This window comes from Eurytemora carolleeae, unplaced genomic scaffold, assembly GCF_000591075.1.
Source record: "Eurytemora carolleeae unplaced genomic scaffold, Eaff_2.0 scaffold19, whole genome shotgun sequence".
NCBI classification, from domain to species: domain Eukaryota; kingdom Metazoa; phylum Arthropoda; class Copepoda; order Calanoida; family Temoridae; genus Eurytemora; species Eurytemora carolleeae.
In genome coordinates this window covers 591,719-614,886 of record NW_019396026.1, presented here as the reverse complement: position 1 = coordinate 614,886, position 23,168 = coordinate 591,719, and the positions used below count along the sequence as shown (strand labels likewise).

At 33.4% G+C, this 23,168-nt stretch overlaps 1 protein-coding gene across 1 annotated transcript; it reads left to right on the top strand.

Annotated features, from left to right (window-relative positions):
- The first annotated feature begins 589 nt into the window (after positions 1 to 589).
- Positions 590 to 22,744, top strand: LOC111712179 (uncharacterized). Its single transcript, XM_023486760.1, has 21 exons — positions 590 to 643; positions 1,712 to 1,792; positions 4,608 to 4,955; positions 5,200 to 5,465; positions 6,443 to 6,530; positions 7,077 to 7,222; positions 8,590 to 8,640; positions 9,367 to 9,411; positions 9,953 to 10,072; positions 12,078 to 12,167; positions 12,801 to 12,874; positions 13,946 to 14,036; positions 14,383 to 14,477; positions 14,552 to 14,609; positions 16,393 to 16,476; positions 16,651 to 16,692; positions 17,125 to 17,319; positions 18,685 to 18,924; positions 19,686 to 19,747; positions 20,190 to 20,373; positions 22,658 to 22,744. The coding sequence occupies exons 1-20, from the start codon at positions 623 to 625 to the stop codon at positions 20,357 to 20,359; spliced, it is 2,367 nt and encodes a 788-aa protein (XP_023342528.1). The 5' UTR covers positions 590 to 622; the 3' UTR covers positions 20,360 to 20,373; positions 22,658 to 22,744.
- Positions 22,745 to 23,168: the final 424 nt, after the last annotated feature.

The following is a 23,168-nucleotide window of genomic DNA, read 5'->3' as shown; positions in this document are numbered from 1 at the left end:
AAAAAATAACATATTGAAATACTGCAATTTCAATTTAAAGTTTTTTAGATAAATAAAAATAACTTAAAAATAAAGGAAAAAAAGTTTTTAATCATGACTCCTTTTTTCCGATGAGCTGTTTAGAAGAACAAAGAACTTGAATTTCTTACATACAACCAAATAGATTTTTTCTTATATTGAGGAGTAAAATTAAGATATAGAGATTACAAAATCGTACCAGTTCTAGTAATTAAAAAAAACCTAGAAAAATTATTTTTAAATATCCGAAAAATTTATTTTAAACTATAAAAATTGTGACTTGACGCTGAATAGAATAATTATTAATATTTTACTTTGAAGTTAGAATTGAATTCCAGTGAACAAATAACTAACTCTATAACATGCACCTCTGTCCCTTTAGTAAAAGTAAATTCAACATAAATGAAGCATAAAGTCTGACCGCGTCAACCTTGTCGCACCGGCTACTCCTGTTGATTGTCTGCTTCATTAACCCAATGTCTGTGCGGCACAGTACAAACTGGGACCGGAAAGGTTGACCCGGCTCGGAAATTCAAATGTACTACGGCTGCCCGTGATAATAGCAATTTGTGAGTTTCCAGGGAAAAATGCAGAAAAATAAGCTATGCACGGGATGATTAAGCAGGTAACCGCTTCAAAAAAATACTTATGTTTTGTAAATATCTGTTACCATGATTACTACAGAAAAAATATTTGTTTTGATGTTCTTAATCTGACAATGAATTTTCTTCCTCTTCCTCCCTGGAACCTTCTGCACCTAATCATCAAATTCAATTGATTTATAAAATAAACATACATTGCTTGTATCCTTGCATCTTTTTTAAAGTTTAAACAATTATGCTAGTTTCCTAGTATTCTATTTTATTAGTATCTTTTCATCCTTTCATCCTTTACATTAAGTTCACAGTAGTATACTAAATAGTATTCTGTTATTCTGTTATTCTAGTATCCTAGTATTCCAGCATTCTTGTATTCTAGTATCCTAGCATCCCTGTATCCTTGTATCCTATAGTATTCCAGCATTCTTGTATCCTAGTATTCCTGCATCCCTCTATCCTTGTTTCCTAGTATCTATTTATATACTTTGCTTGTCTGTCTTGGTGTTATGTTTGTTTATATCCAATAAACGTTTAAACAGTTTACCCCGATATCGGGCTTAAATTGTTTGTGGGACCTCACGTGACCCCAGGGAAGGTTTATGAATTTGTCTCTAGCTAAATTCGATTTTTAAAAATTCGGAAAATCCAAGAATTTTTTTTTATAAAATCTACGAAATCTTCGTTTTTTGTTTTATAATGTTTACAAAGAGAAAATGTTTACAATTGAAATAGAAGATGGGCGCGAAGCACCCTAATAGCCAAGTATATATATATGCTTTGTTTGTCTATCTGTTTCTTTGTCCAATAAACGTCAAAACGGCTGAACCGATCGGGCCCAAATTTTTTGCGGGACCTCGCGTGACCCAAGGGAAGGTTTATGGATGATCGAATTTTCAAAAATTTGCCTGTAACAATATACGATTTTTGAAAATTTTGAATATCCACAATTTATTTTGATAAAATTCACGAAATTTTTGTTTGTTTTTGTTTTACAATGTATTCAAAGAGAACATGTTCACAATTGAAAATAAAATAGAATATGCATGGTGCGAAGCGCCCTAAAATCCTAGTATATTATATTTTATTTCCTTCAGTCTACCCAGCCTATACTATACGGTCAACCCGTGGATCCATCTATATTCTCTCCTATACCTGGAAACTTGAGAAACACAAAGGTGAAAAAGTACTCCTTCGATTATTTCATAATATGTTAAATTTCAAACTTAATTGAAATTAATGATACGCAAAATTCCCCTGTAAACTTAATATTTGATGGATTTACTATATGAATGTAAATATTTAACCACAGAGTGTCCCACGAAACATGACATTATCCCACCACAGAGTGTCCCACGAAACATGACATTATGCCACTCATTTTTTCAAAGATCTAAAACTACCTTCAAGTCATCACTTAATTTTCATGTTTCGCGGGACACCCTCATCTGTATATCTCTCTCTAATCTCTAATCTCTATTCTCTATTGTCCGTCTTCCTATCTTTCTTCTTTTCTGTCTATCTGTCTGTCAATCTGTCTGTCTATCTGTCTGTCTATCTGTCTGTTTATCTGGCCGTCTATCTGTCCGTCTATCTGTCCGTCTATCTGTCTGTTTATCTGTCTGTCTATCTGTCTGTCTATCTGTCCGTCTATCTGTCCGTCTATCTGTCCGTCTATCTGTCCGTCTATCTGTCTGTTTATCTGTCTGTCTATCTGTCTGTCTATCTGTCTGTTTATCTGTCTGTCTATCTGTCTGTCTATCTGTCTGTCTATCTGTCTGTCTATCTGTCTGTCTATAATGGAAGGTTTATTTGTCTACTCTACTCCTGTTATTATAATTAATCAAATCTGACAGACTTCTTAGACCAACATTACAATTTAGATTAAAAATGCAGAGGTCTTCATTAATAATAAATAGTTTATATGGTTTTATGGTTAGAACTCTGCAAAAACCTTCAATTTTCACACACTATTACAAAACAAATATTTACAAAACTATATTTTTAGTACTCAATCAGAAATAAAATCGTACGCATTTTCCACTTGTTTGGAAGCAAAAGTTAACTTGGAATTTATTAAATTTCACTGAATCAAAATCACCTCCGGCCTGTTAAACAAAAAATGAGTCTTTGCCACAAACTCTGAATTTCTAATCTCTATGTATGTGCAATCCAACGTCGTATACCTTAGATATTTCGAACTTTGATTTTTGATATATCAATAATCCAAGTTTAAGCTATTACAGGTTTCCACAATCAGGTTGCAAAGATATGCCGTACTCTTAAAAGTTCTTCACATAAACTGTATCAGTCCAGGTTCAACTAGTCCACGATTCAATTCTAACAGGACAGAATCCACACAGCTACAATCCCAGGAACTATCGGTGTCAATACGGACACTAGCAATCAATTGATCGATGTCTCAAACAGGACATGATCTACACCGCTACAATCCATTGGCTATCAAATAGATCAATACCAATACTTAAGGTACGATCTCACTTCGTATGTTTCAACGAAACCCAAATTACTCTACACAGTAATCAAAGCGGAGTTCTGGTTATAACTGATGTCTATTTCTAAATCTCCATGTTACATGTAGGTTCCAATACGTATTCACAATATTACGCTAATAGAATCGCATTATAAGTTTTACGTATTTAAGGATTGACGCAGTTAGATCCTTAAACATTGTACAACGCATATATATAGGTATGTTCAAACAGCATTTATTGCAGGGCTTAGACAATTTGAGTTTGTGGTAAAGAATCATGTTCCTTTTAGTTGACTAAAATCTGTGTTTTGTCATTCAAGTCTATTTTGGTGCTTTAAAAAATCAAAATAAATATTGTCCTTTTGGCAAAATAGTTCCGCAAGAGAAATTATTTTTTTTTAATGCTATTGTAATACGCGGAAGCATTTTTATTTTGAGGTATCCCTTTAGCATGAATAAAATAAAAGATGTAAAAATCATTAATTAGATATGGCTAACTTATGGTTTTCAGGATTACTTTTGTAACATGAATGAGTTAAAATATATCGAGAGTTGGAACTTTTAAATTAAAGTGTCTAAAATTGTGTAATAATGAATTTTAATAAAAATTTTAAATTAAATTCTGAGAATTGTCAGTTAGATTTTGAAAATATTTTCAATATCAGGAAAATATTGATTTGTCCTTGAAAACTTCAACCTCTGGTATAATGTATAGTGTATAAAGTAAAGGGTGTCTCAATAAACATGGGAATGACGAACCTTTCAGCTAGTTTTCCATAAATGTTAACAGATTGTATCAGGAAAAGGTCATACGTCTTACAAGCATTCCAAAACGTGGTCTGTTTCTATTTTTCTTGAAAATATTTGAAGATTTTATTTATCTATATATACATGTATAGGAAATATTAATTCAATATTATTATGTTCACGGGGAAATGACATATGAATCATTTGATATAAAGGTATTCACTTCATTATTATGTTTTTCAGGTCAAACTGTATCTATATATAAATTTGGCTTGTCTGTTTGTTTGTCTGTTTGTTTGTATCCAATAAACGTCAAAACGGCAGAACCGATCGGGCCCAAATTTTTTGTGGGACATCTAGGGACTCCAGGGAAGGTTTATGAATGATCAAAATTTCAAATATTTGTCTCCATCAAAATTCGATCTTGATTAAATTTTTGAAAATTTTGAAAATCCACGAAATTTTTTGTGAAAATCCGCGAATTATTTTTGTTTTGTTTTACGATGTACACAAAGAGAACATGTTCACAATTAATTTAGAAGATGGGCGCGAAGCGCCCTCTCAGGCTAGTAATGTATATTGTAATACAGATGACATGGAATACCAATACTGTAAATAGAGGGGGAGGCGTATACAGCAGAAAAATTACTGTATACGCCCCTGTTTAGAGAGCTGTATAATGATGAGTGTAAAAGTTTGAATCTGAAATGAATAAAGTTTATGTTTATAGGAAGCGAATAAAACTATTTCAGGTTGAAAGGAAGGAGAAACATGGAGGTGCGACAAGACAGGACGGTTTATCCGGGTTCTCTCAGAGTAGGGTTGGGAGCGGATCCAGGGTTGGGAGTTCAAGCTCTAGACTGGGAAGTGGTACACTCATAGGAAGTGCGTCACGATTAAACAGCACATCAGGACTGGGAAGTGTGTCAAGAATGAGCAGTTCGTCAAGAATAAACAGTGCGTCAAGAATGAATAGTGCGTCAAGATCACGAAATCGGTTGATGAGTCGTCAGGAGATGAAACCCGATGTTATCCGGGATATTCCTGGGTTTGGGTTCCAGCTCCAGGACGAAGACGGAGATAAAACTCCGGTAGCTCAGGTAAATACAGCGAATTCTTGCAACCAAGAGCTTAGAAAACAAAGTACTCCAGACCAATAGTTACACTAATGATTTCAATCCAAACTTTTAGTTTTAGGCAATTATAAAAAGATCCTTTCAATCATCCATAAAATCAAAAAGTTGTCTGGCATGAAATATTAAATAAATTAAATAGGAAAATAGTTAAAAATAAAAATACATTTATTTTTAAACTATTTCTTTCAGAGAAATATGACAATAAGAGTTGAGAATAGGAACCAGGGAACCCCACTACGGAGGAACCAGGGAACCCCACTACGGAGGAACAAGGGAACACCAGTACAGCGGATCCAGAGAACCTTTTGGTGTTAACTCCTACATGGAACCAGGATACATACAGAATACTTCAAGAGAACCATCCAGAACCCTCCAGTCGTTTCAAGAACCATATTCCCTTCACTCCTTCCGGGAACCTTATCCGCTCCAATCCGTCCGAGAGCAGGATGAGGAATGTTACAACAGAGAACTCAGGTAATAAAACTTGGAACAGGAAACCTGACAAGGTTATTAACAAGGGGAGGAGAAGAAAGGAGGTAGGTTGGATGAAGGTACTCACAAGGGTTACAAAAAGTAGAATGAAATAAAATAATATATTTAAATAAACAGGATTTTGTAAAATGTGAATATGATGTGTATTGATTGAATTCTTTGGTTCAGACAAATAGTAGAGGAACTGAATTTTTAAATTAGATAAGATAAACTAAAAAAAGGAAGAATTACAGGACGAAAATGGGTCTTGTTTCTCCTTGTTTTGCATATAGATTAGAGGAGTACAGGACGGGGATGAATCTAGTTTCTCCTTATATCATATTGTATTAAATAGAGTAGTACAGGACGGGTGTGGATCTAGTTTCTCCTTATATCATATTGTATTATATAGAGGAGTACAGGACGGGTGTGGATCTAGTTTCTCCTTATATCATATTGTATTATATACAGGATTACAGGACGGGTGTGTATCTAGTTTCTCCTTATATCATTTTGTGTTATATAGAGGAATACAGGACGGGTCTGGATCTAGTTTCTCCTGATATTATATTGTATTATATAGAGGAGTACAGGACCGGTGTGGATCTAGGTTCTCCTTACATCATGTTGTATTATAGAGGAGTACAGGACGGGTGTGGATCTAGTTTCTCCTTATATAATATTGTATTATATAGAGGAGTACAGGACAGGTGTGGATCTGGTTTCTCCTTATATCATATTGTATTATGTAGAGGAGTACAGGACGGGTGTGGATCTAGGTTCTCCTTATATAATATTGTATTATATAGAGGAGTACAGGACGGGTGTGGATCTAGTTTCTCCTTATATCATATTGTATTATATAGAGGAGTACAGGACGGGTGTGGATCTGGTTTCCCCTTATATAATATTGTATTATATAGAGGAGTACAGGACAGGTGTGGATCTGGTTTCTCCTTATATCATATTGTATTATATAGAGGAGTACAGGACGGGTGTGGATCTGGTTTCTCCTGGTCTAGTTTATATGACAGAGGAACTGACAGCTCGCTATCCTGGGCTGATGATGTAAGTGTTGAATTTAAATATTTGATTTCTTAATCCACGCATAAATTAACAGTGCATGAGTCGTATCTTAATATTTAAGTCAAATTTAAATCCGTCATTCAGCAGCCATTAAAAAAAAACTTAATAAGCCGTGCGTTTAGCTCCCAAACAGTGCATGAATTAAAACATACGTTGCATAGCCGATTGAAAAGAAAGCTATGAAAGGGAAGACAACCAATCAATAAACCCTTAATCACCGTGAATCAGCAAACGGGTGAGATTTTGAAAGCAAAGGAAGTGATCATGCGCTTCCAAATATCTAATCTTTGTACATACTTACTTGATGTCGTGAGCCTTCAATATTTTAAACAATGAATTTTGGCCGGTCAAAAAATCAAAGTTTAAAAATATCAAAGTTAAGATAAAATATCACATTGTAATGTAATTTTCAAAAAAAAATATTCTTTAGGAATTGCTTCTTTTTAAGTCAATAGGCTTCAAAGATACAGGAATTTGCGAGTAATCAGTTCCATTTTAACCCAAATGATAATATTAATATATTTGTAGGAATGTGAGAAAGCAACGACTGAGAATGTTCGGGTTATGTTGGACAGGATTAATGATTATTTTTACGAACCTAAACCCAGCTCCGGGATCCTTTCTGCACAGGAGATAGAGTGTCAAATCTGGAAGGATCATTTTCCCCATCTAAGGTGAAATTCATATCAAATTAATAAAGTAAATTTCAAATTAGATTAAAATCTTACACAATCTGCTTTTTGGTTAGAGATATTTAGAAGAACAAAAAAGATTTGAAATCATTTTTAATACTAGGGCGCAATATTTAAACTATAGACAAAACGAGATAAAAAGAAACCGTACAAGTAATTTAACAGGAGTCTTATTCTTTCCTTTAAAAAAGAACTTTATAGAACTCAGATTCGCAACGCCGGTACCCATAGGAGCTTTGTCTGATGCTCAAGATATCCATTATTTTCTTTTTGAAAATTGATTATTTTTAACTTTGTTTCTCTTTAAAGTAACTTGGAATCAGCGGAGGAAATTGTGAACATTACATAAAGCATTAAATTATCGAGAGTCTATTGAAATATTTTGCATTGTCCATTTCCTTTATATACGTAGTCTTCGAGATATTGAAAATTTTATTCTGTCTCATACTAACTCAACGGTTCTGTCCTATTCCCAGCAAGCTTTTACTTTCGATCACAATTTGACCGATTAGACAAACAATTTGCGTTGCTCTCCTAGATCTGTGGTTAGTCCAGGGTGCACACATCTATCACTGGTTAGTCCAGTGTGGACATATCTAGCCCTGGTTAGTCCAGGGTGAACACATCTAGCCCTGGTTAGTCCAGTGTGAACACATCTAGCCCTGGTTACTCCAGTGTGGACATATCTAGCCCTGGTTAGTCCAGGGTGAACACATCTAGCCCTGGTTAGTCCAGGGTGAACATATCTAGCCCTAGTTAGTCCAGGGTGAACACATCTATCCCTGGTTAGTCCAGGGTGAACACATCTATCCCTGGTTAGTCTAGGGTGAACACATCTATCCCTGGTTAGTCCAGGGTGAACACATCTATCCCTGGTTAGTCCAGGGTGAACACATCTATCCCTGGTTAGTCCAGGGTGAACACATCTAGCCCTGGTTAGTCTAGGGTGAACACATCTAGCTCTGGTTAGTCTAGAGTGAACACATCTATCCCTGGCTAGTCCAGAGTGAACACATCTATCCCTTTTTAGTCCAGAGTGAAGACATCTATCCCTGGTTAGTCCAGGGTGAACATATCTAGCCCTAGTTAGTCCAGGGTGAACACATCTAGCCCTGGTTAGTCCAGGGTGAAGACATCTATCTCTGGTTAGTCCAGAGTGAACACATCTAGCCCTGGCTAGTCCAGGATGAACTCATCTATCCCTTTTTAGTCCAGAGTGAACACATATAGCCCTGGCTAGTCCAGGATGAACTCATCTATCCCTGGTTAGTCCAGGGTGAACACATCTAGCCCTGGTTAGTCCAGGGTGCAATGTAGGGAGAACATTGTTTTAATCATTATATTTTCAGAGTGATAGGACAAGCAATTCATTTAGAGAAACCTTCTCATTTCAACCCCAGGCAATTATTTATATTTTTCTTCAAACGAATTGAAATTTTAAACTCTTTCAAAACATTTAAAATTTAATTAAATTTTCAACATTCTGTCAAAATTGTTTAAAATTAATGAATTTACAAGAGAGAGAGACTCAATGATAGCCTAGAATTATGTGGATTTGTTGTCTGAATTTAAATATACCCAAGATTTGAAGAAAAGATCTCAAATCTGCGTTAAACAATTAAATACGATTAGTTACAGGGTGTCCCAAAAAACATGGGAATTCAGTGACGAATTTGATATCGTCTTTGTAATGAATTAGCATTGTAATACCTAATTTCAAAAGCCATAATATTATTATGTCTGCTAGAGCTTCTTTTATGAAAAGGGTAAAAGACTGTAAAGATGTGTCTATAATGTCTCCGCAAGATGAACAGTGAAGACGGACAAGTTTACTCTGTTTGTTTACTGTAATTTTCTTGTTTTACTACAACCGTATGCAGTCAAAACATAAACAAACAAAATGTAAACATAGCAGACGAAACTCTTACAGATTACAGCTTCCTCAGTAGGTATCACTACACTAAATCAAAGAATTATTTGAAAAGACGATATCAAATTCGTCACTGAATTCCCATGTTTTTTGGGACACCCTGTACAATTTATTCTTTGTAAAATCAAATTTTTTTTCATATTAATTTATTTCAAAAAATTTATAAAGACGTATAAAAAATATCTGTATATTATAGTAGAAGTTCTTCAATGACTGGAAAAAGAAGAAATACAATAAAAAGGTTGGATTTTTAAAACCAATTTTGTTTATAATAAATTTGATTGTATGTTGGTATAGGAAATAATATACCTGTGCACTGTCCAATAAAGATTATTGTAAAATCTTTATAATTTTGCAATGCATATATTGCATATATTGCATATCTAGCTAAACCCTCTGGTTTATAATATTCAAATATGAAGTAGATAAAATTAGATTGAATCTTTCAACAGTTTATATATTATTATTATTATTATTATTATTATTATACAAATTTAACCCCCCCTCCTTGACATTTTAAACTTGTAAAAAAGGAGAAAAAAATGTAATGTTGCCAATTTCCCATTTTTCCTTCAAAGTTCTTGAAAATCATGTCAGTTCTCCCTTTAATTCTTGAAAATCATGTCAGTTCTCCCTTTAATTCTTGAAAATCATGTCAGTTCTCCCTTTAATTCTTGAAAATCATGCCAGTTCTCCCTTTAATTCTTGAAAATCATTAATTCTTAAAAATGAAAAATCCTGCTATTATTATTATTATTATCATGATTATGATTATTATTAAGATCCAAGACTGGAATGCTGGATAAGGCTGTGGATGAGAATGGGGTTGGGAGTACAGGGAGTACAAAAAAGAACTCAAAAAGAGGAGCAAATAAAAAGGAGAAGATTGCTGATAAAGAAAGGTTACTCTCATCTTATTATCTAGTGTCTCATGTACATTTATGTGTCCTATTACCAGAACCCTCTATACTTATTATTGCACCAAGTTATATTTTTCTTATCATGCAAATTATACATATGATGTGACCTTAACCAGAAAACTCTGAAATAGGAAGACGACTTTTATACTCAATTTAGGAAATGAAAATAAAGTTAACATTTACATTAACATTAACATTAACATTTACATTAACATTAACATTGACTTTAAACAATTCATTAAAGTTTTTGCTTGAAGGTTATAGTTGTCAGTATATAAAGTTAACATTAACATTAACATTAACATTGACTTTAAACAATTCATTAAAGTTTATGGTAAAGTAAACATTAACATTAACATCGATTTTAAACAATTCATTAAAGATTATGCTTGTCAGTAAGTTAACATTAACATTAACATTAACATTAACATTAACATTAACATTAACATTAACATTAACATTGACATTAACATTAACATTAACATTAACATTAACGTTAACATATATTGAGCTTGAACAATTCAATAAAGTTTTTGGTTGTCATAACATAAAGTTAACATTAACATTAACATTAACATGACTTTAAACAATTCATTAAAGTTTATGCTTGTCAGTATATAAAGTTAACATCAACATTAACATTAATATTAACATTAACATTAACTATAAACAATTCATTGAAGTTTATGGTTGTCAGAATATAAAGTTAACATTAACATTAACATTAACATTAACATTAACATTAACATTAACATTAACATTAACATTAACATTAACATTAACGTTAACATTAACATTGACTTTAAAATTAACATTAACATTGACTTTAACAATTGATGTTTATTTATAAGTTAATATCAATTAACATTAACATTTTTATGTTAATATTAACATTAATTAAATTTATTAAATCTTCAATGGTCTCATATAGAGCCTCTAATGTGGAGATCAAAGTTCATGTGAAACATTTGTACTGAATATATCCTTTGTTGCATATCACAAACTCCACTAGACAGAAGGTGGAGATCAAAGTTCATGTGAAACATTTGTACTGAATATATCCTTCGTTGTATATCATAAACTCCACTAGACGGAGGAAGAGATCAAAGTTCATGTGAAACATTTTTACTTAATATATCCTTTGTTCTATATCACAAACTCCACTAGACAGAAGGTGGAGATCAAAGTTCATGTGAAACATTTGTACTGAATATATCCTTCGTTGTATATCACAAACTCCACTAGACGGAGGAAGAGATCAAAGTTCATGTGAAACATTTTTACTGAATATATCCTTTGTTCTATATCACACACTCCACTATACAGAAGGTGGAGATCAAAGTTCATGTGAAACATTTGTACTGAATATCTCATTTGTTCTATATCATACACTCCACTATACAAAAGATGGAGATCAAAGTTCATGTGAAACATTTGTACTGAATATATCCTTTGTTCTATATCACACACTCCACTAGGCAGAAGGTGGGGATCAAAGTTCATGTGACACATTTGTACTGAATATATCCTTTGTTCTCTATAACACACTCCACTATACAGAAGGTGAAGATCAAAGTTCATGTGAAACATTTGTACTAAATATTTTCTTTGTTGTATATCACAAACTCCACTAGGCAGAAGGACCTCGTAGCACCTCTAGTTCTAAATTTACGCACAAGTTTATAAAAAGCATATTCTATTCGGTTTTATTAGAATTTCAAAACTTGCAAGATTTTAATTTAACTTGAGGTTTACATATATTTTATGTCTTGTATCCTATATCAATTATTCTGTATCTTATATCATGTGTATTCTGCATCCTGTATCTTAAGTCATGTTTTCCTGTATCCTATATCTTATATCCTGTGTGCTGTATCTTATTTCATATATCCTGTGTCCTATATCTTATATCCTGTATCCTGAATCTTCTGGCATGTATACTACTGTATCCTTTTTATCAATTGTTCTGTATCTGTATCTGACTAAGGCCAAATATGACTGAGGAAGACGACCAGGAAGAAGTTTATGCTGAACATGGAATCCTGGAAGACGACATTACTGTACCTGCTTATATAAGGTCAGAAACATTTTGTATACAAACTTTTAAAATATGTTTGATGGCTAATAGTGTTTACGATTTTATTTTCCTGATCTTGCAGAACCATTTTTTTTGCAAATCAATGATATATGCAAATATTCCCGTTATGCATATTTTTCCAATGATATTTATATAAAGAAACTGATTAATCGCCTTAAGCTCGAATTTTCTGAATTTCTTCCAAATAATTTTGCAACCATTGATTGTTTAGTCGAACAGTGAAACCCTAAATATTAAGAACATCTAAAGAATTTATGAAATGTTTACGGAAGTCTAAGTATTTGCGAAAATAGATAAATAGCCATGAATATGCCGGAACAGTTTAAAAGAGTTTCGTATAATCATTTAATTAAAAAACTAGATATCTGCAACATTCCATTATCAGAAAGTGAAGAATACGACATTTGCTACGTTCTTTTGATGTATTTATTATTTAGGGTTTAACTGTAGGATATTTAGACCTTTGATACTTTGATCATATCAGAATTCTTATTTTAAAACAAAAGACACATCCTGTTGCAAAGATAAAAGAATGAGAAAATCAAAGTTTGTGGCAAGTAATCAGTTCCTTTGATGTAAAAAAACTAATTTTACAATTATTTATGATTTCAGTGAAAAGTATGAGAGTAATCCGGAGAAGTATTTTGAGGAGAAACTGTTTTCTGCTTTACTGGATAAATTAATAGGTTTGAGGATTAAGATTATCAAACTTTTTTCATTATATTTTATCCTGATAAAAAGTAGTATTCTGTATTAAACCGTACACACTACACAGGGAATCTATATATATATAAATCTTCAAAGTTCATAGTTCTTCAAATGAATGTATAACCTTTATTAGGGAAAAGAAATTGAGTCTTTGCCACAAACTCAAATTTTCTAAATCCTATATCTATGCAACCGGATAATGTAAACCTTTGACATTTCAAATTTTAATTATTTTTTCTATCAGAAATTATTGTTTGAAATATCTAAGGTCTAAGAAATCGGGTTTCAAAGATAAATGAATTAGAAAATCAGAGTTTGTGGCAAAGACTCAATTCTATATCAATGTAAATATTTATGCAAAACAGAAAAATGCAGAGTTTCGGTGCATAGAACCGTTTTGGACAAAAAATATCCGCTAAAAATAAAATAAAGATTTATAAGTTTTTGTATACAGCTCATTCTTCACCCCTGTTGTTTTTCGGCAGTACCCCTTTAAAGGGACAGACCGCCAATGTAAGGTAGTTAAACTGAGTATGCAGAATTAAAAAATTAACTCTTGTCATCAAAAATAAGTATTCTTATTCAATTATTAGTTTCTATAATCTCTCTTTAATCACAGTGATTTTCTGCAGATTTTCTGGAATTTTTATAAAAAAGACGACATTTGAAGAATGTGAAGAAATCTGCGAAAAAATTCATAGAAAATAAGAAATTCAATAAAATGATGAAAAAGGAAATAATTATTTCTAACTTCAATTTATTGACAAATTTCTTTTGAGAAACATGTTCATAAACATCAAATTAGTTTTCTATAGAATTTTTACTATATTTTTAAATGTCATTATTTAATATTTTTTAAAAAACCGATTATGAAAACGTCCCACCCAAATTCATGATATTGAACGTCGACTTTGCGCTAAAACTTAGTAATTATACATAATGGAAACGTTTTATATGTATCAAATGAATCCTAAAGAATGTGTGCTCAAAACTGCATACCCAGTTTAATTACTTTACATAGTCCCTTTAAGAAACAACTTTTTCCCTAGGATGTGTTTCTGGTAATTTTAATCCAGCATTGACAGCTCTACAGGAGAAGATGCTGGAGAAAGAGGAGAACAAGATTAACAATATTAACGGGTAGTTTTTGACAATTGCTTTTTAATAAAATGAAGCAATAAATAAGTGTTATGTGTTCTAAAATGTTCATGTCTAAATCTACAAAAAGTTTATATGAGGTGGTGAGATAAAATCAAAAGCCAAGGAGTTGCGACACTTTAAAGTTGACCCAGTTTTGCAACTCTCCATAGCATTCTGGATCTATGGGTTGGGGCGAGGGGGTGGAGGCAAGATCAATGAGTAAATAGTATCCATCTCCTAGATATGCTCAGTATCCAGATCTCAGGTATGCAATCCATCTCCTAGATATGCTCAGTATCCATATCTCAGGTATGTAATCCATCTCCTAGATATGCTCATTATCCAGATCTCATGTATTCGATCCATCTCCTAGATATGCTCATTATCCAGATCTCATGTATTCGATCCATCTCCTAGATATGCTCAGTATCCAGATCTCAGGTATTCGATCCATCTCCTAGATATGCTCAGTATCCAGATCTCAGGTATTCGACCCATCTCCTAGATATGCTCAGAATCCAGATCTCAGGTATTCGATCCCTCTCCTAGATATGCTCAGTATCCAGATCTCAGGTAATCGATCCATCTCCTAGATATGCTCAGAATCCAATCTCAGGTATTCGATCCATCTCCTAGATATGCTCAGTATCTAGATCTCAGATATACGATTCATCTCCTAAATATGCTCAGTATCCAGATCTCAGGTATTCGATCCATCTCCTAGATATGCTCAGTATGATTCATGGCTATGACTCAGGGGTATGATTCATTTGGTGTACGTAAACATTTTACCGTCAGGCTGTATGTATATAATAGATACAGCAATCCCCATAATTGTTAACCTGAACTTACCTAGATATATTAAACATGAGCTACGTAACATGATTGAAACATGCATTGAGCTCAGATTTAATACGTTTATATCAATCCATCTTAATCCTTTAAATAAGTACATTTCACTTACATTTCCCTGAGAACATGTGTGGCTTAGCTACATTATATCAATCCTCGCTAATCTTATAAATACGTACATTAAACTTAAACTACGCTATATATATATATATATATATATTTCGACATAAAACTTGTAATCACATCAATTCACGTTAACTTGTAACATAAGATATCTAAAATAAATTAGTTGATATAGAGACTCAGCTTTTATTACAGTGTTGAGAGTAATTTGGTTCTCGTTTAAAATATGAGCAGAGATCATGGCCATTGGTTTGGCATTGCTAGATTACAACCTTGTGTCCATGTTGACATTGATAGCTGACAAGATCGTGCCCATTGGTTTGGCATTTATAGCTTACAAGCTTGTGTTCTTGTGGACATTGATAGCTGACAAGATCGTCCCCATTGGTTTGGCATTTATAGATTACAGCTTATGTCCTTGTTGACATTGATAAGTGACAAGATCATGCCCATTGATTTGGCATTTATAGATTACAGCTTGTGTCCTTGTTGACATTGATAGCTGACAAGATCGTGCCCATTGGTTTGGCATTTATAGATTATAAGCTTGTGTCCGTGTTGACATTGATAACTGACAAGATCGTGTCCATTGGTTTGGCATTTATAGATTACAAACTTGTGTTCTTTTTGACATTGATAGCTGACAAGATCGTGCCCATTGGTTTGGCATTTATATTACAAGCTTGTGTCCGTGTTGACATTGATAACTGACAAGATCGTGCCCATTGGTTTGGCATTTATAGATTACAAACTTGTGTTCTTTTTGACATTGATAGCTGACAAGATCGTGCCCATTGGTTTGGCATTTATAGTTTATAAGCTTGTGTCCGTGTTGACATTGATAACTGACAAGATCGTGTCCATTGGTTTGGCATTTATAGATTACAAACTTGTGTTCTTTTTGACATTGATAGCTGACAAGATCGTCCCCATTGGTTTGGCATTTATAGATTACAGCTTGTGTCCTTGTTGACATTGATAGCTGACAAGATCGTGCCCATTGGTTTGGCATTTATAGATTACAAGCATCTACTACATGTATAGTTCTGAAGAAGATGATGATGATGATAAATGATAATGATGTTGATGTTGATGTTGATGTTGATGTTGATGTTGATGTTGATGTTGATGTTGATGTTGATGTTGATGTTGATGTTGATGTTGATGTTGATGTTGATATTGATGTTGATGTTGATGTTGATGCTGATGTTGATGTTGATGTTGATGTTGATGTTGATGTTGATGTTGATGTTGATGTTGATGTTGATGTTGATGTTGATGTTGATTTTGATGTTGATGATGATGTTGATGTTGATGTTGATGTTAATGATTAGGAGGAGGATGATTATGATGATGATAATGATGATGATATGTATTCTAGTGATGATGATGATGATGATGAAGCAACTGCTCCTGTATCTCTACCAACTATCCGAAGTATGCCTGCCTCTGCTCCTACTGCTAGGAAACCTAGAGAATATATCAGACATTTAATAAATTTAATCAGACAATACTAATTATTTATTTCAAATCAATGTCAACTTGTTTGATTTAAATTGCAAAAAAGAAATTTATGTAATATTCTGTAAAATAAACTCTCCAATAATTTCTTATCTAATAAATTATTTCCCTGGTTCAGATTACATCATCCTTTCACAAATTCATCTGTATTAAATTCAAGGTAAAGAAATTAACATTCCGAATAATTACATGAGTTGGATCTGGGGAAAACTAAAAAAAAGTACTATTCTATGCAGGGGTGGCAATTGTCCGATTTACAAGTGACAAGGGTAAACTTAAAAGCTTTGTCTGAGGAATTACAAATCAATATTTACAATTTTGAAAACTGATCATTCCTAATATTGGTTTTTTAACGAATAAAAACGATAACATCTTGCACATTAATGATCAGATACATGCTTCAAGGTTCCTTTGTGAATCGGGCATTGCCATCTTGGCATGGAGGGTCACTTGAACTGGCAACATTCTCCTCCATGTTTATGCTTTCCCCAAAAAATTCATTTAATTTTTATCTGGTGGCAACAAAGATTTTTCAAAGAGGGGGGAAAATAATTTTTCAAATTAATCGATTGGTAAAAGTGTTTCATTTAAGTCGGACAAAGAGATCGAACTCGTTCAAGCTTGAAAGAAATAATATTTCAAACCGAACCCCGGAGCGGAGAAGAACCCCGGAGCGGAGAAGAACTGCAGGAACAAGATTAAATGATGGGTTGGAGAAGAGAAGAGAAAATATCAGTTTACAGAAAACTTCAAAACTTGGAAGTTCAACCAGCCTTGTCAGCCAAAAGTAAGTGACAGAGACTTTATCTGATTGGGACATATATATAGTACATATATACAGCTCATCTTCAAATTGGGATTTAAAGTGGCAACCTTTTGGTGGTAACCAGAAAACATCGGAATGAAAGGAGTATTTTTATTCTTATTTTACATGAAATGTTGCTATAAAGGATTTTTTATTTCTAAATGATTATTGTGTACTGGGACTGAATATAATGAAGTTTTAGCTACTGAATTACCTACTGCCGCGCAGGTTCAAATCTTGAATCACCGATTCAAAGTGAAAGGTTCATCGCCCGTCAAAAGTAAACTTCTATGTAAGGATCTCTGGTTTAAAAAGGCGGGACAACTTCCTCGCAGGATGATTTATTTTTCTATAAGAAAGTTCCTATGCAGTACACGATATACTTCATGGAGTACGTTGCATAACATTCCATTGAAGGAAGGACAAGTTCAGTTCTCATGGCATTGGGTCATTTTGAATCTATGTCCCGGAAAAAAAGTTTCTAGAAAAAAAACCTGGAAATAAAAAATTTGGAAAAAAGTACGAGATTTCTCAAGTCCTTGGAAAAATGTCACTTTTTGATAAAGTCTTGTGTTTTAAATTCCTGGGACTTTTTTCCTAAAATGGTATGGGGGCTGCCAATACAGTCTCAGAAAATAATATCACAGGAATAAAAGTCCTGAAGAAAATAAATCCAAGGAAGAAACACCTAGAAAAAAGGCCAAAGTCTTGGGAAAAGAAAAAAGTCCAAAGAAAGGTTGAAAATAAAGTCTCGAATTGGCAGGACTTTATTTTCAGAGACTTTTTAGTAAAAGGACTTTTTTAGTGCGAAATCTTAGGAGTTTTTACGGAAACTTTTTTAAAGAACCGGTCATTTTACAGTACGCCACGATGTACTGTCAAATGACTCTATACTGCCTTAGAGCTGAACTTTTTCTTCGTTTACTAGGAATGTTATACAACGTACTGCATGTAGTATATAGTGTAAAGTATATGTACAGCATGTGAACTTCCTTATAGAAAAATAAATCATCCTGCGAGGAAGTTAACCCGACGTTTTAAATCAGAGATCCTGACAAAGAAGTTTACCTTTAACAGGCGGAAATACGGTGCTCATTAGTATTTGAATCGGTGATTCAGGATTTGAACTGGCGAAAAGTGGTTCAGCAACCTGATTAATTTATTAAATTCGGTTCTTGTACAGTTTTAAAAACATGTCAGTCACAACAATATTACAAAATACAATTTTCTTAGCGACATTTCTCAATGAGAAGAAGAAACAAAGACGACTAGAATTTCACTGATTCCTGGTTACAACTGTATTTTACCGTATAGTTGTAAAGATTTAATAAGCAATATGTTTTCCAGGTCGGGTCGGAGAAGTAGGAGTGAGTCAAGTTCTCCGCCCTACACCCGGAACCCTTTATCCCTCCCTCCCATCACCAGGCCTAGAACTATGGGCGGAGAACGACCTTCAACCCTTGGACCTGAGAGATTAGTAGACGGGGAGAGGCCGAGTACCATGGGAGGGGTTCAGGTTCAATTCTCCGGAATTCTTGAAGGACGAAACCCTGATCCTCAGATATCAATATCTGGGAAAGGATTAAGGTAAGATTTTAACCTTGGTTGAATTGAATTTGAGATTTTTCAGCCTTAGGTTTGCATGACATTGATGAATATAAAACTATTCTATATTTAACATGAGTTTTCATTTTATACATTTAAATTTAATTGAATTGTTTTATTACAATACAAGTTACAACAAAGTGAATATTTTTGTGAAATATAAAGATTACTAGCTTAGGAGCCAGACAAACAGAGATTACAACTTTACATATATTTATATATATTTATATAGATTAGTATTGATCAGAATATACTTGATTTACTTCTAGACTAGAATATCTTTTAGTAGGACCTATAAAAATTGTGGAATAGTAAAATGATATTGAAGCAATCTTATAATAATAACCAGAAAACTCTGAAATGTGAAGACGACTTTATGGCAATACTGAAGTGTATATTGGATGTTGTTACAAAGCAAATTGTTTTACCAGACACTTATTTAATGAATAAATAAGTAAAATGGGTCTCTGCACAATTACCGTGCCCGTGTCGCATATTCATTGGACTATTTTAAGTCATGGCTTGAGTCTTAAAGTCGTCTTCCTATTCTAGAGTTTTCTGGTTGTCACTGTATGTGTATTTTGTGCTGTTATTAAGCAAATAGTTGATTACTAGTAGCTTGAAAATCAACGTTTTAAGTAAAATGTGTAATTGCCGCGTTGCATGTTCATTCATGAGCCAAGTCGTCTTCCTAATCCAGAGTTTTATGGGTTCCATTGTAGTTTTCAATAATATCTGTTTAGAAGAATGAACGAAGACACGAGTATACGTCCTCGAAGCAAATCTAAATCTACGCAACACTGGGGTGAGTGCAGTACGCTTTACGCAATTTACAGCACGTAGCCTTTTTTAAATTGCATACGGAAACAGGGAAACCTCTTTAAACATAGAAAATTACTCTATAGATGTTTTAATAACGATATCCACTTTTCTGCTTAGTCATATTTCATCTTTATAGAATTTAAGTAAATTAATAATTTTTAATAAATGATACAAATCAACATGTGAATTTCAAGAAAGCTTTTAATTAATCTAATATTAAAATATTTAGCAAAAGTGTATTATTTTGATATGTCATCATTTGTCGTTAAATAAAAGAGCAATAGTTTAATAGTATTTTACATGATTATTATTAAATTAAACCAAACTGGACGAATCTGTTTAAAGAAGTTCCCCGCGAATAATATATTTTGTAGTTGTAGTAATTAAATATATATAGATGTATTTAGCTGTTGTAAATATTATAGATTATGCCGGGATTAGAATCCCTGACCTTGAGTTGACCGACCTCAGGTTGGAATCAGCTGATCTCCAGGGGAAGGAAGGACCGAGGTCACGTGGTCTAAATACTACATCAGCGAAGAACAGATCTCGTTCTGCTCCTAAGCTTAGAAAACTTCGTCCTCTTAAGATTTAACAATTTCATAATAGGTATCACCTTACTCTTCCTAGATAGGTAGCACCTTATGTTTCCTAGATAGGTAGCACCTTAATCTTCCAAGATAGGTAGCACCTTACTCTTCCTAGATAGATAGAACCTTGCTCTTCCTAGATAGGCAGCACCTTACTCTTCCTAGATAGGTAGCACCTTACTCTTCCTAGATAAGTAGCACCAATTACTCTTCCTAGATAGGCAGCACCTTACTCTTCCTAGATAGGTAACACCTTACTCTTCCTTCCTAGAAAGGTAGTACCTTACTCTTCCTAGATTTGTAGTACCTTAGTTTCCTAGATATGTAGCAAATTACTCTTCCTAGATAGGTAGCACCTTACTCTTCCTAAGTAGGCAGCACCTTACTCTTCCTAGATAGGTAGCACCTTACTCTTCCTAGAAAGGTAGCACCTCACTCTTCCTAGATAGGCAGCACCTTACTCTTCCTAAATAGGTTGCACGTTACTCTTCCTAGATAGCCAGCACCTTACTCTTCCTAGATAGGCAGCACCTTACTCTTCCTAGATAGGTAGCACCTTACTCTTCCTAGATAGGTAGCACCTTACTCTTCCTAGATAGGTAGCACCTTACTCTTCCTAGATATGTAGTACCTTAGTTTCCTAGATATGTAGCACATTACTCTTCCTAGATAGGTAGCAACTTACTCTTCCTAGATAGGCAGCACCTTACTCTTTCTAAATAGGTTGCACGTTACTCTTCCTAGATAGCCAGCACCTTACTCGTCCTAGAAAGGTAGCACCTTACTCTTCCTAGATGGGTAGCACCTTACTCTTCCTAGATAAGTAGCACCAATTACTCTTCCTAGATAGGCAGCACCTTACTCTTCCTAGATAGGTAACACCTTACTCTTCCTAGAGAGGTAGTACCTTACTCTTCCTAGATATGTAGCACCTTAGTTTTCTAGATAGGTAGCACATAACTCTTCCTAGATAGGTAGTACCTTACTCTTCCTAGATAGGTAGCTCCTTAATCTTCCTAGATAGGTACCATCTTGTCATCTTCCTAGATGGGTAGTAGCACCTAATACTCTTCCTAGATAGGTAGCATTTAGTAATCTTCCTAGATAGTTAGCATCTAGTAATCTTCCTAGATAGATAGCATCTTGTCATCTTTCTAGGTAGGTAGCATCTTGTCATCTTCCTAGATAGATAGCATCTTGTCATCTTCCTAGGTAGGTAGCATCTTGTCATCTTCCTAGATGGGTAGTAGCACCTAATACTCTTTCTAGATTGGTAGCTCTGTACCGCGTACGCTCTTCCTAAATTCAGGGTGTCCCACGAAAATGACAGTTGGTGAATAGTTTGAAATGTCTTCTTCCATGATTTTTAAGTTTTTTGATACTAAAGAGATTAAAAAAATAGTATACGACAGTCGTATTATAGTAAAATTGATTTCAAAGTAAAATATATTTTTGTAAAAGACTTTTTATCTAAATAAACTGCACAAAATCTCTAATACAGTATATGGTAAAAGACATTCAAAACTATTCGCCAACTGTCATGCTTCGTCGGACACCCTGTAGGTTGAAAGGTAGAACAAAATACTCTTTCAAAAAAAGGAGCACTGAGTTTATGATTTTATTTATAAAAGCTTACTATCACTCTTCACTTCAAACTAAATAAGGATAAAAATCATAACAAATCAATGATAAATGTTAAATGTATAGGAAATGTGCTTTTATCTTGGAGGAAACAATTAAAAATTTAAAAATATGGTTGCTGTAAGATTGATCCTTGATAATTTTCTTGATTCTGTATTGTTTTCAAGACAAAAAAAATATTCAGATACAGGTTGTCCCAATAAACATGGGAATTCAGTGACGAATTCGATATCGTCTTTTCAAATAATTCTTTGATTTAGTATAGTAATACCTACTGAGAAAGCTGTAATCTGTAAGAGTTTCGTCTGCTATTTTCACATTTTGTTTGTTTATTATGACTGTACACGGTTGTACGCAGTATACAAACAGAGTAAACTTGTTCGTCTTCACTGTTCATCTTGCAAAGACGTTATAGACACATCTTTACAGTCCTTTCATAAAATAAACTCTAGCAGACATAATATTTTGAAATTAGGTATTACAATGCTAATTCATAACAAAGACGATATCCAATTCGTCACTGAATTCCCATGTTTTTGACAAATGCATGAGATCTGTTTTATTGTATTTACTGTGGTTTAGTTGAATTTCTAAATTCATTTAAATTGTTTAAGTTTTATGCTGCTCAAATTCAGATTTTTAATTGTAAAATTTATTTTTAGGTTCTCGCGCAAGTGTTAATAATACAAAGCCAACGAAAGAACGGAAGACGACTTATAACAACATCATTTATTCATGAACAGAGTAGTTATTATAATGTTTGAGAAAAGATGAATAGGTTTTATATATAGCAACAATTCTTTCTGGTTTTACAGACTTAAACCCCTTTTCCAAATCTTTAATCTACTTTTATTGTTTTTATTATTCATGTTTGTATCATAGGTCAAAATTATTTTAAAACCTGTTTTTATAATCATGATGGATTAAAGAAATCCAATCTCATTACATTATTGTCGTTAGCTCATGAAAATTGCAGATTGTAAAATTTTAAATTTAAATCTCTATTGTTTCTGAAATGTTTGATTCCATGTCTGGGGCCTAATTTAATAAATTGCAAGAAGTCGTTAAACTACGCATAGAGGCGGTTCAATCACGTGCAGGATGTCCCACGAAACATAACAGTTGGTGAATAGTTTTAAATGTCTTCTTCCACATACTGTATTAGATATTAAA

Coding starts and splice junctions, on each gene's coding strand:
- LOC111712179 (XM_023486760.1), top strand. CDS start 623: ATGCACGGGATGATTAAGCAG. Junction 12,168..12,800: donor ACTGTACCTGCTTATATAAG/GTCAGAAACATT, acceptor TTATGATTTCAG/TGAAAAGTATGAGAGTAATC. Junction 14,478..14,551: donor GCTCAGTATCCAGATCTCAG/GTATTCGATCCA, acceptor AGATATGCTCAG/AATCCAGATCTCAGGTATTC.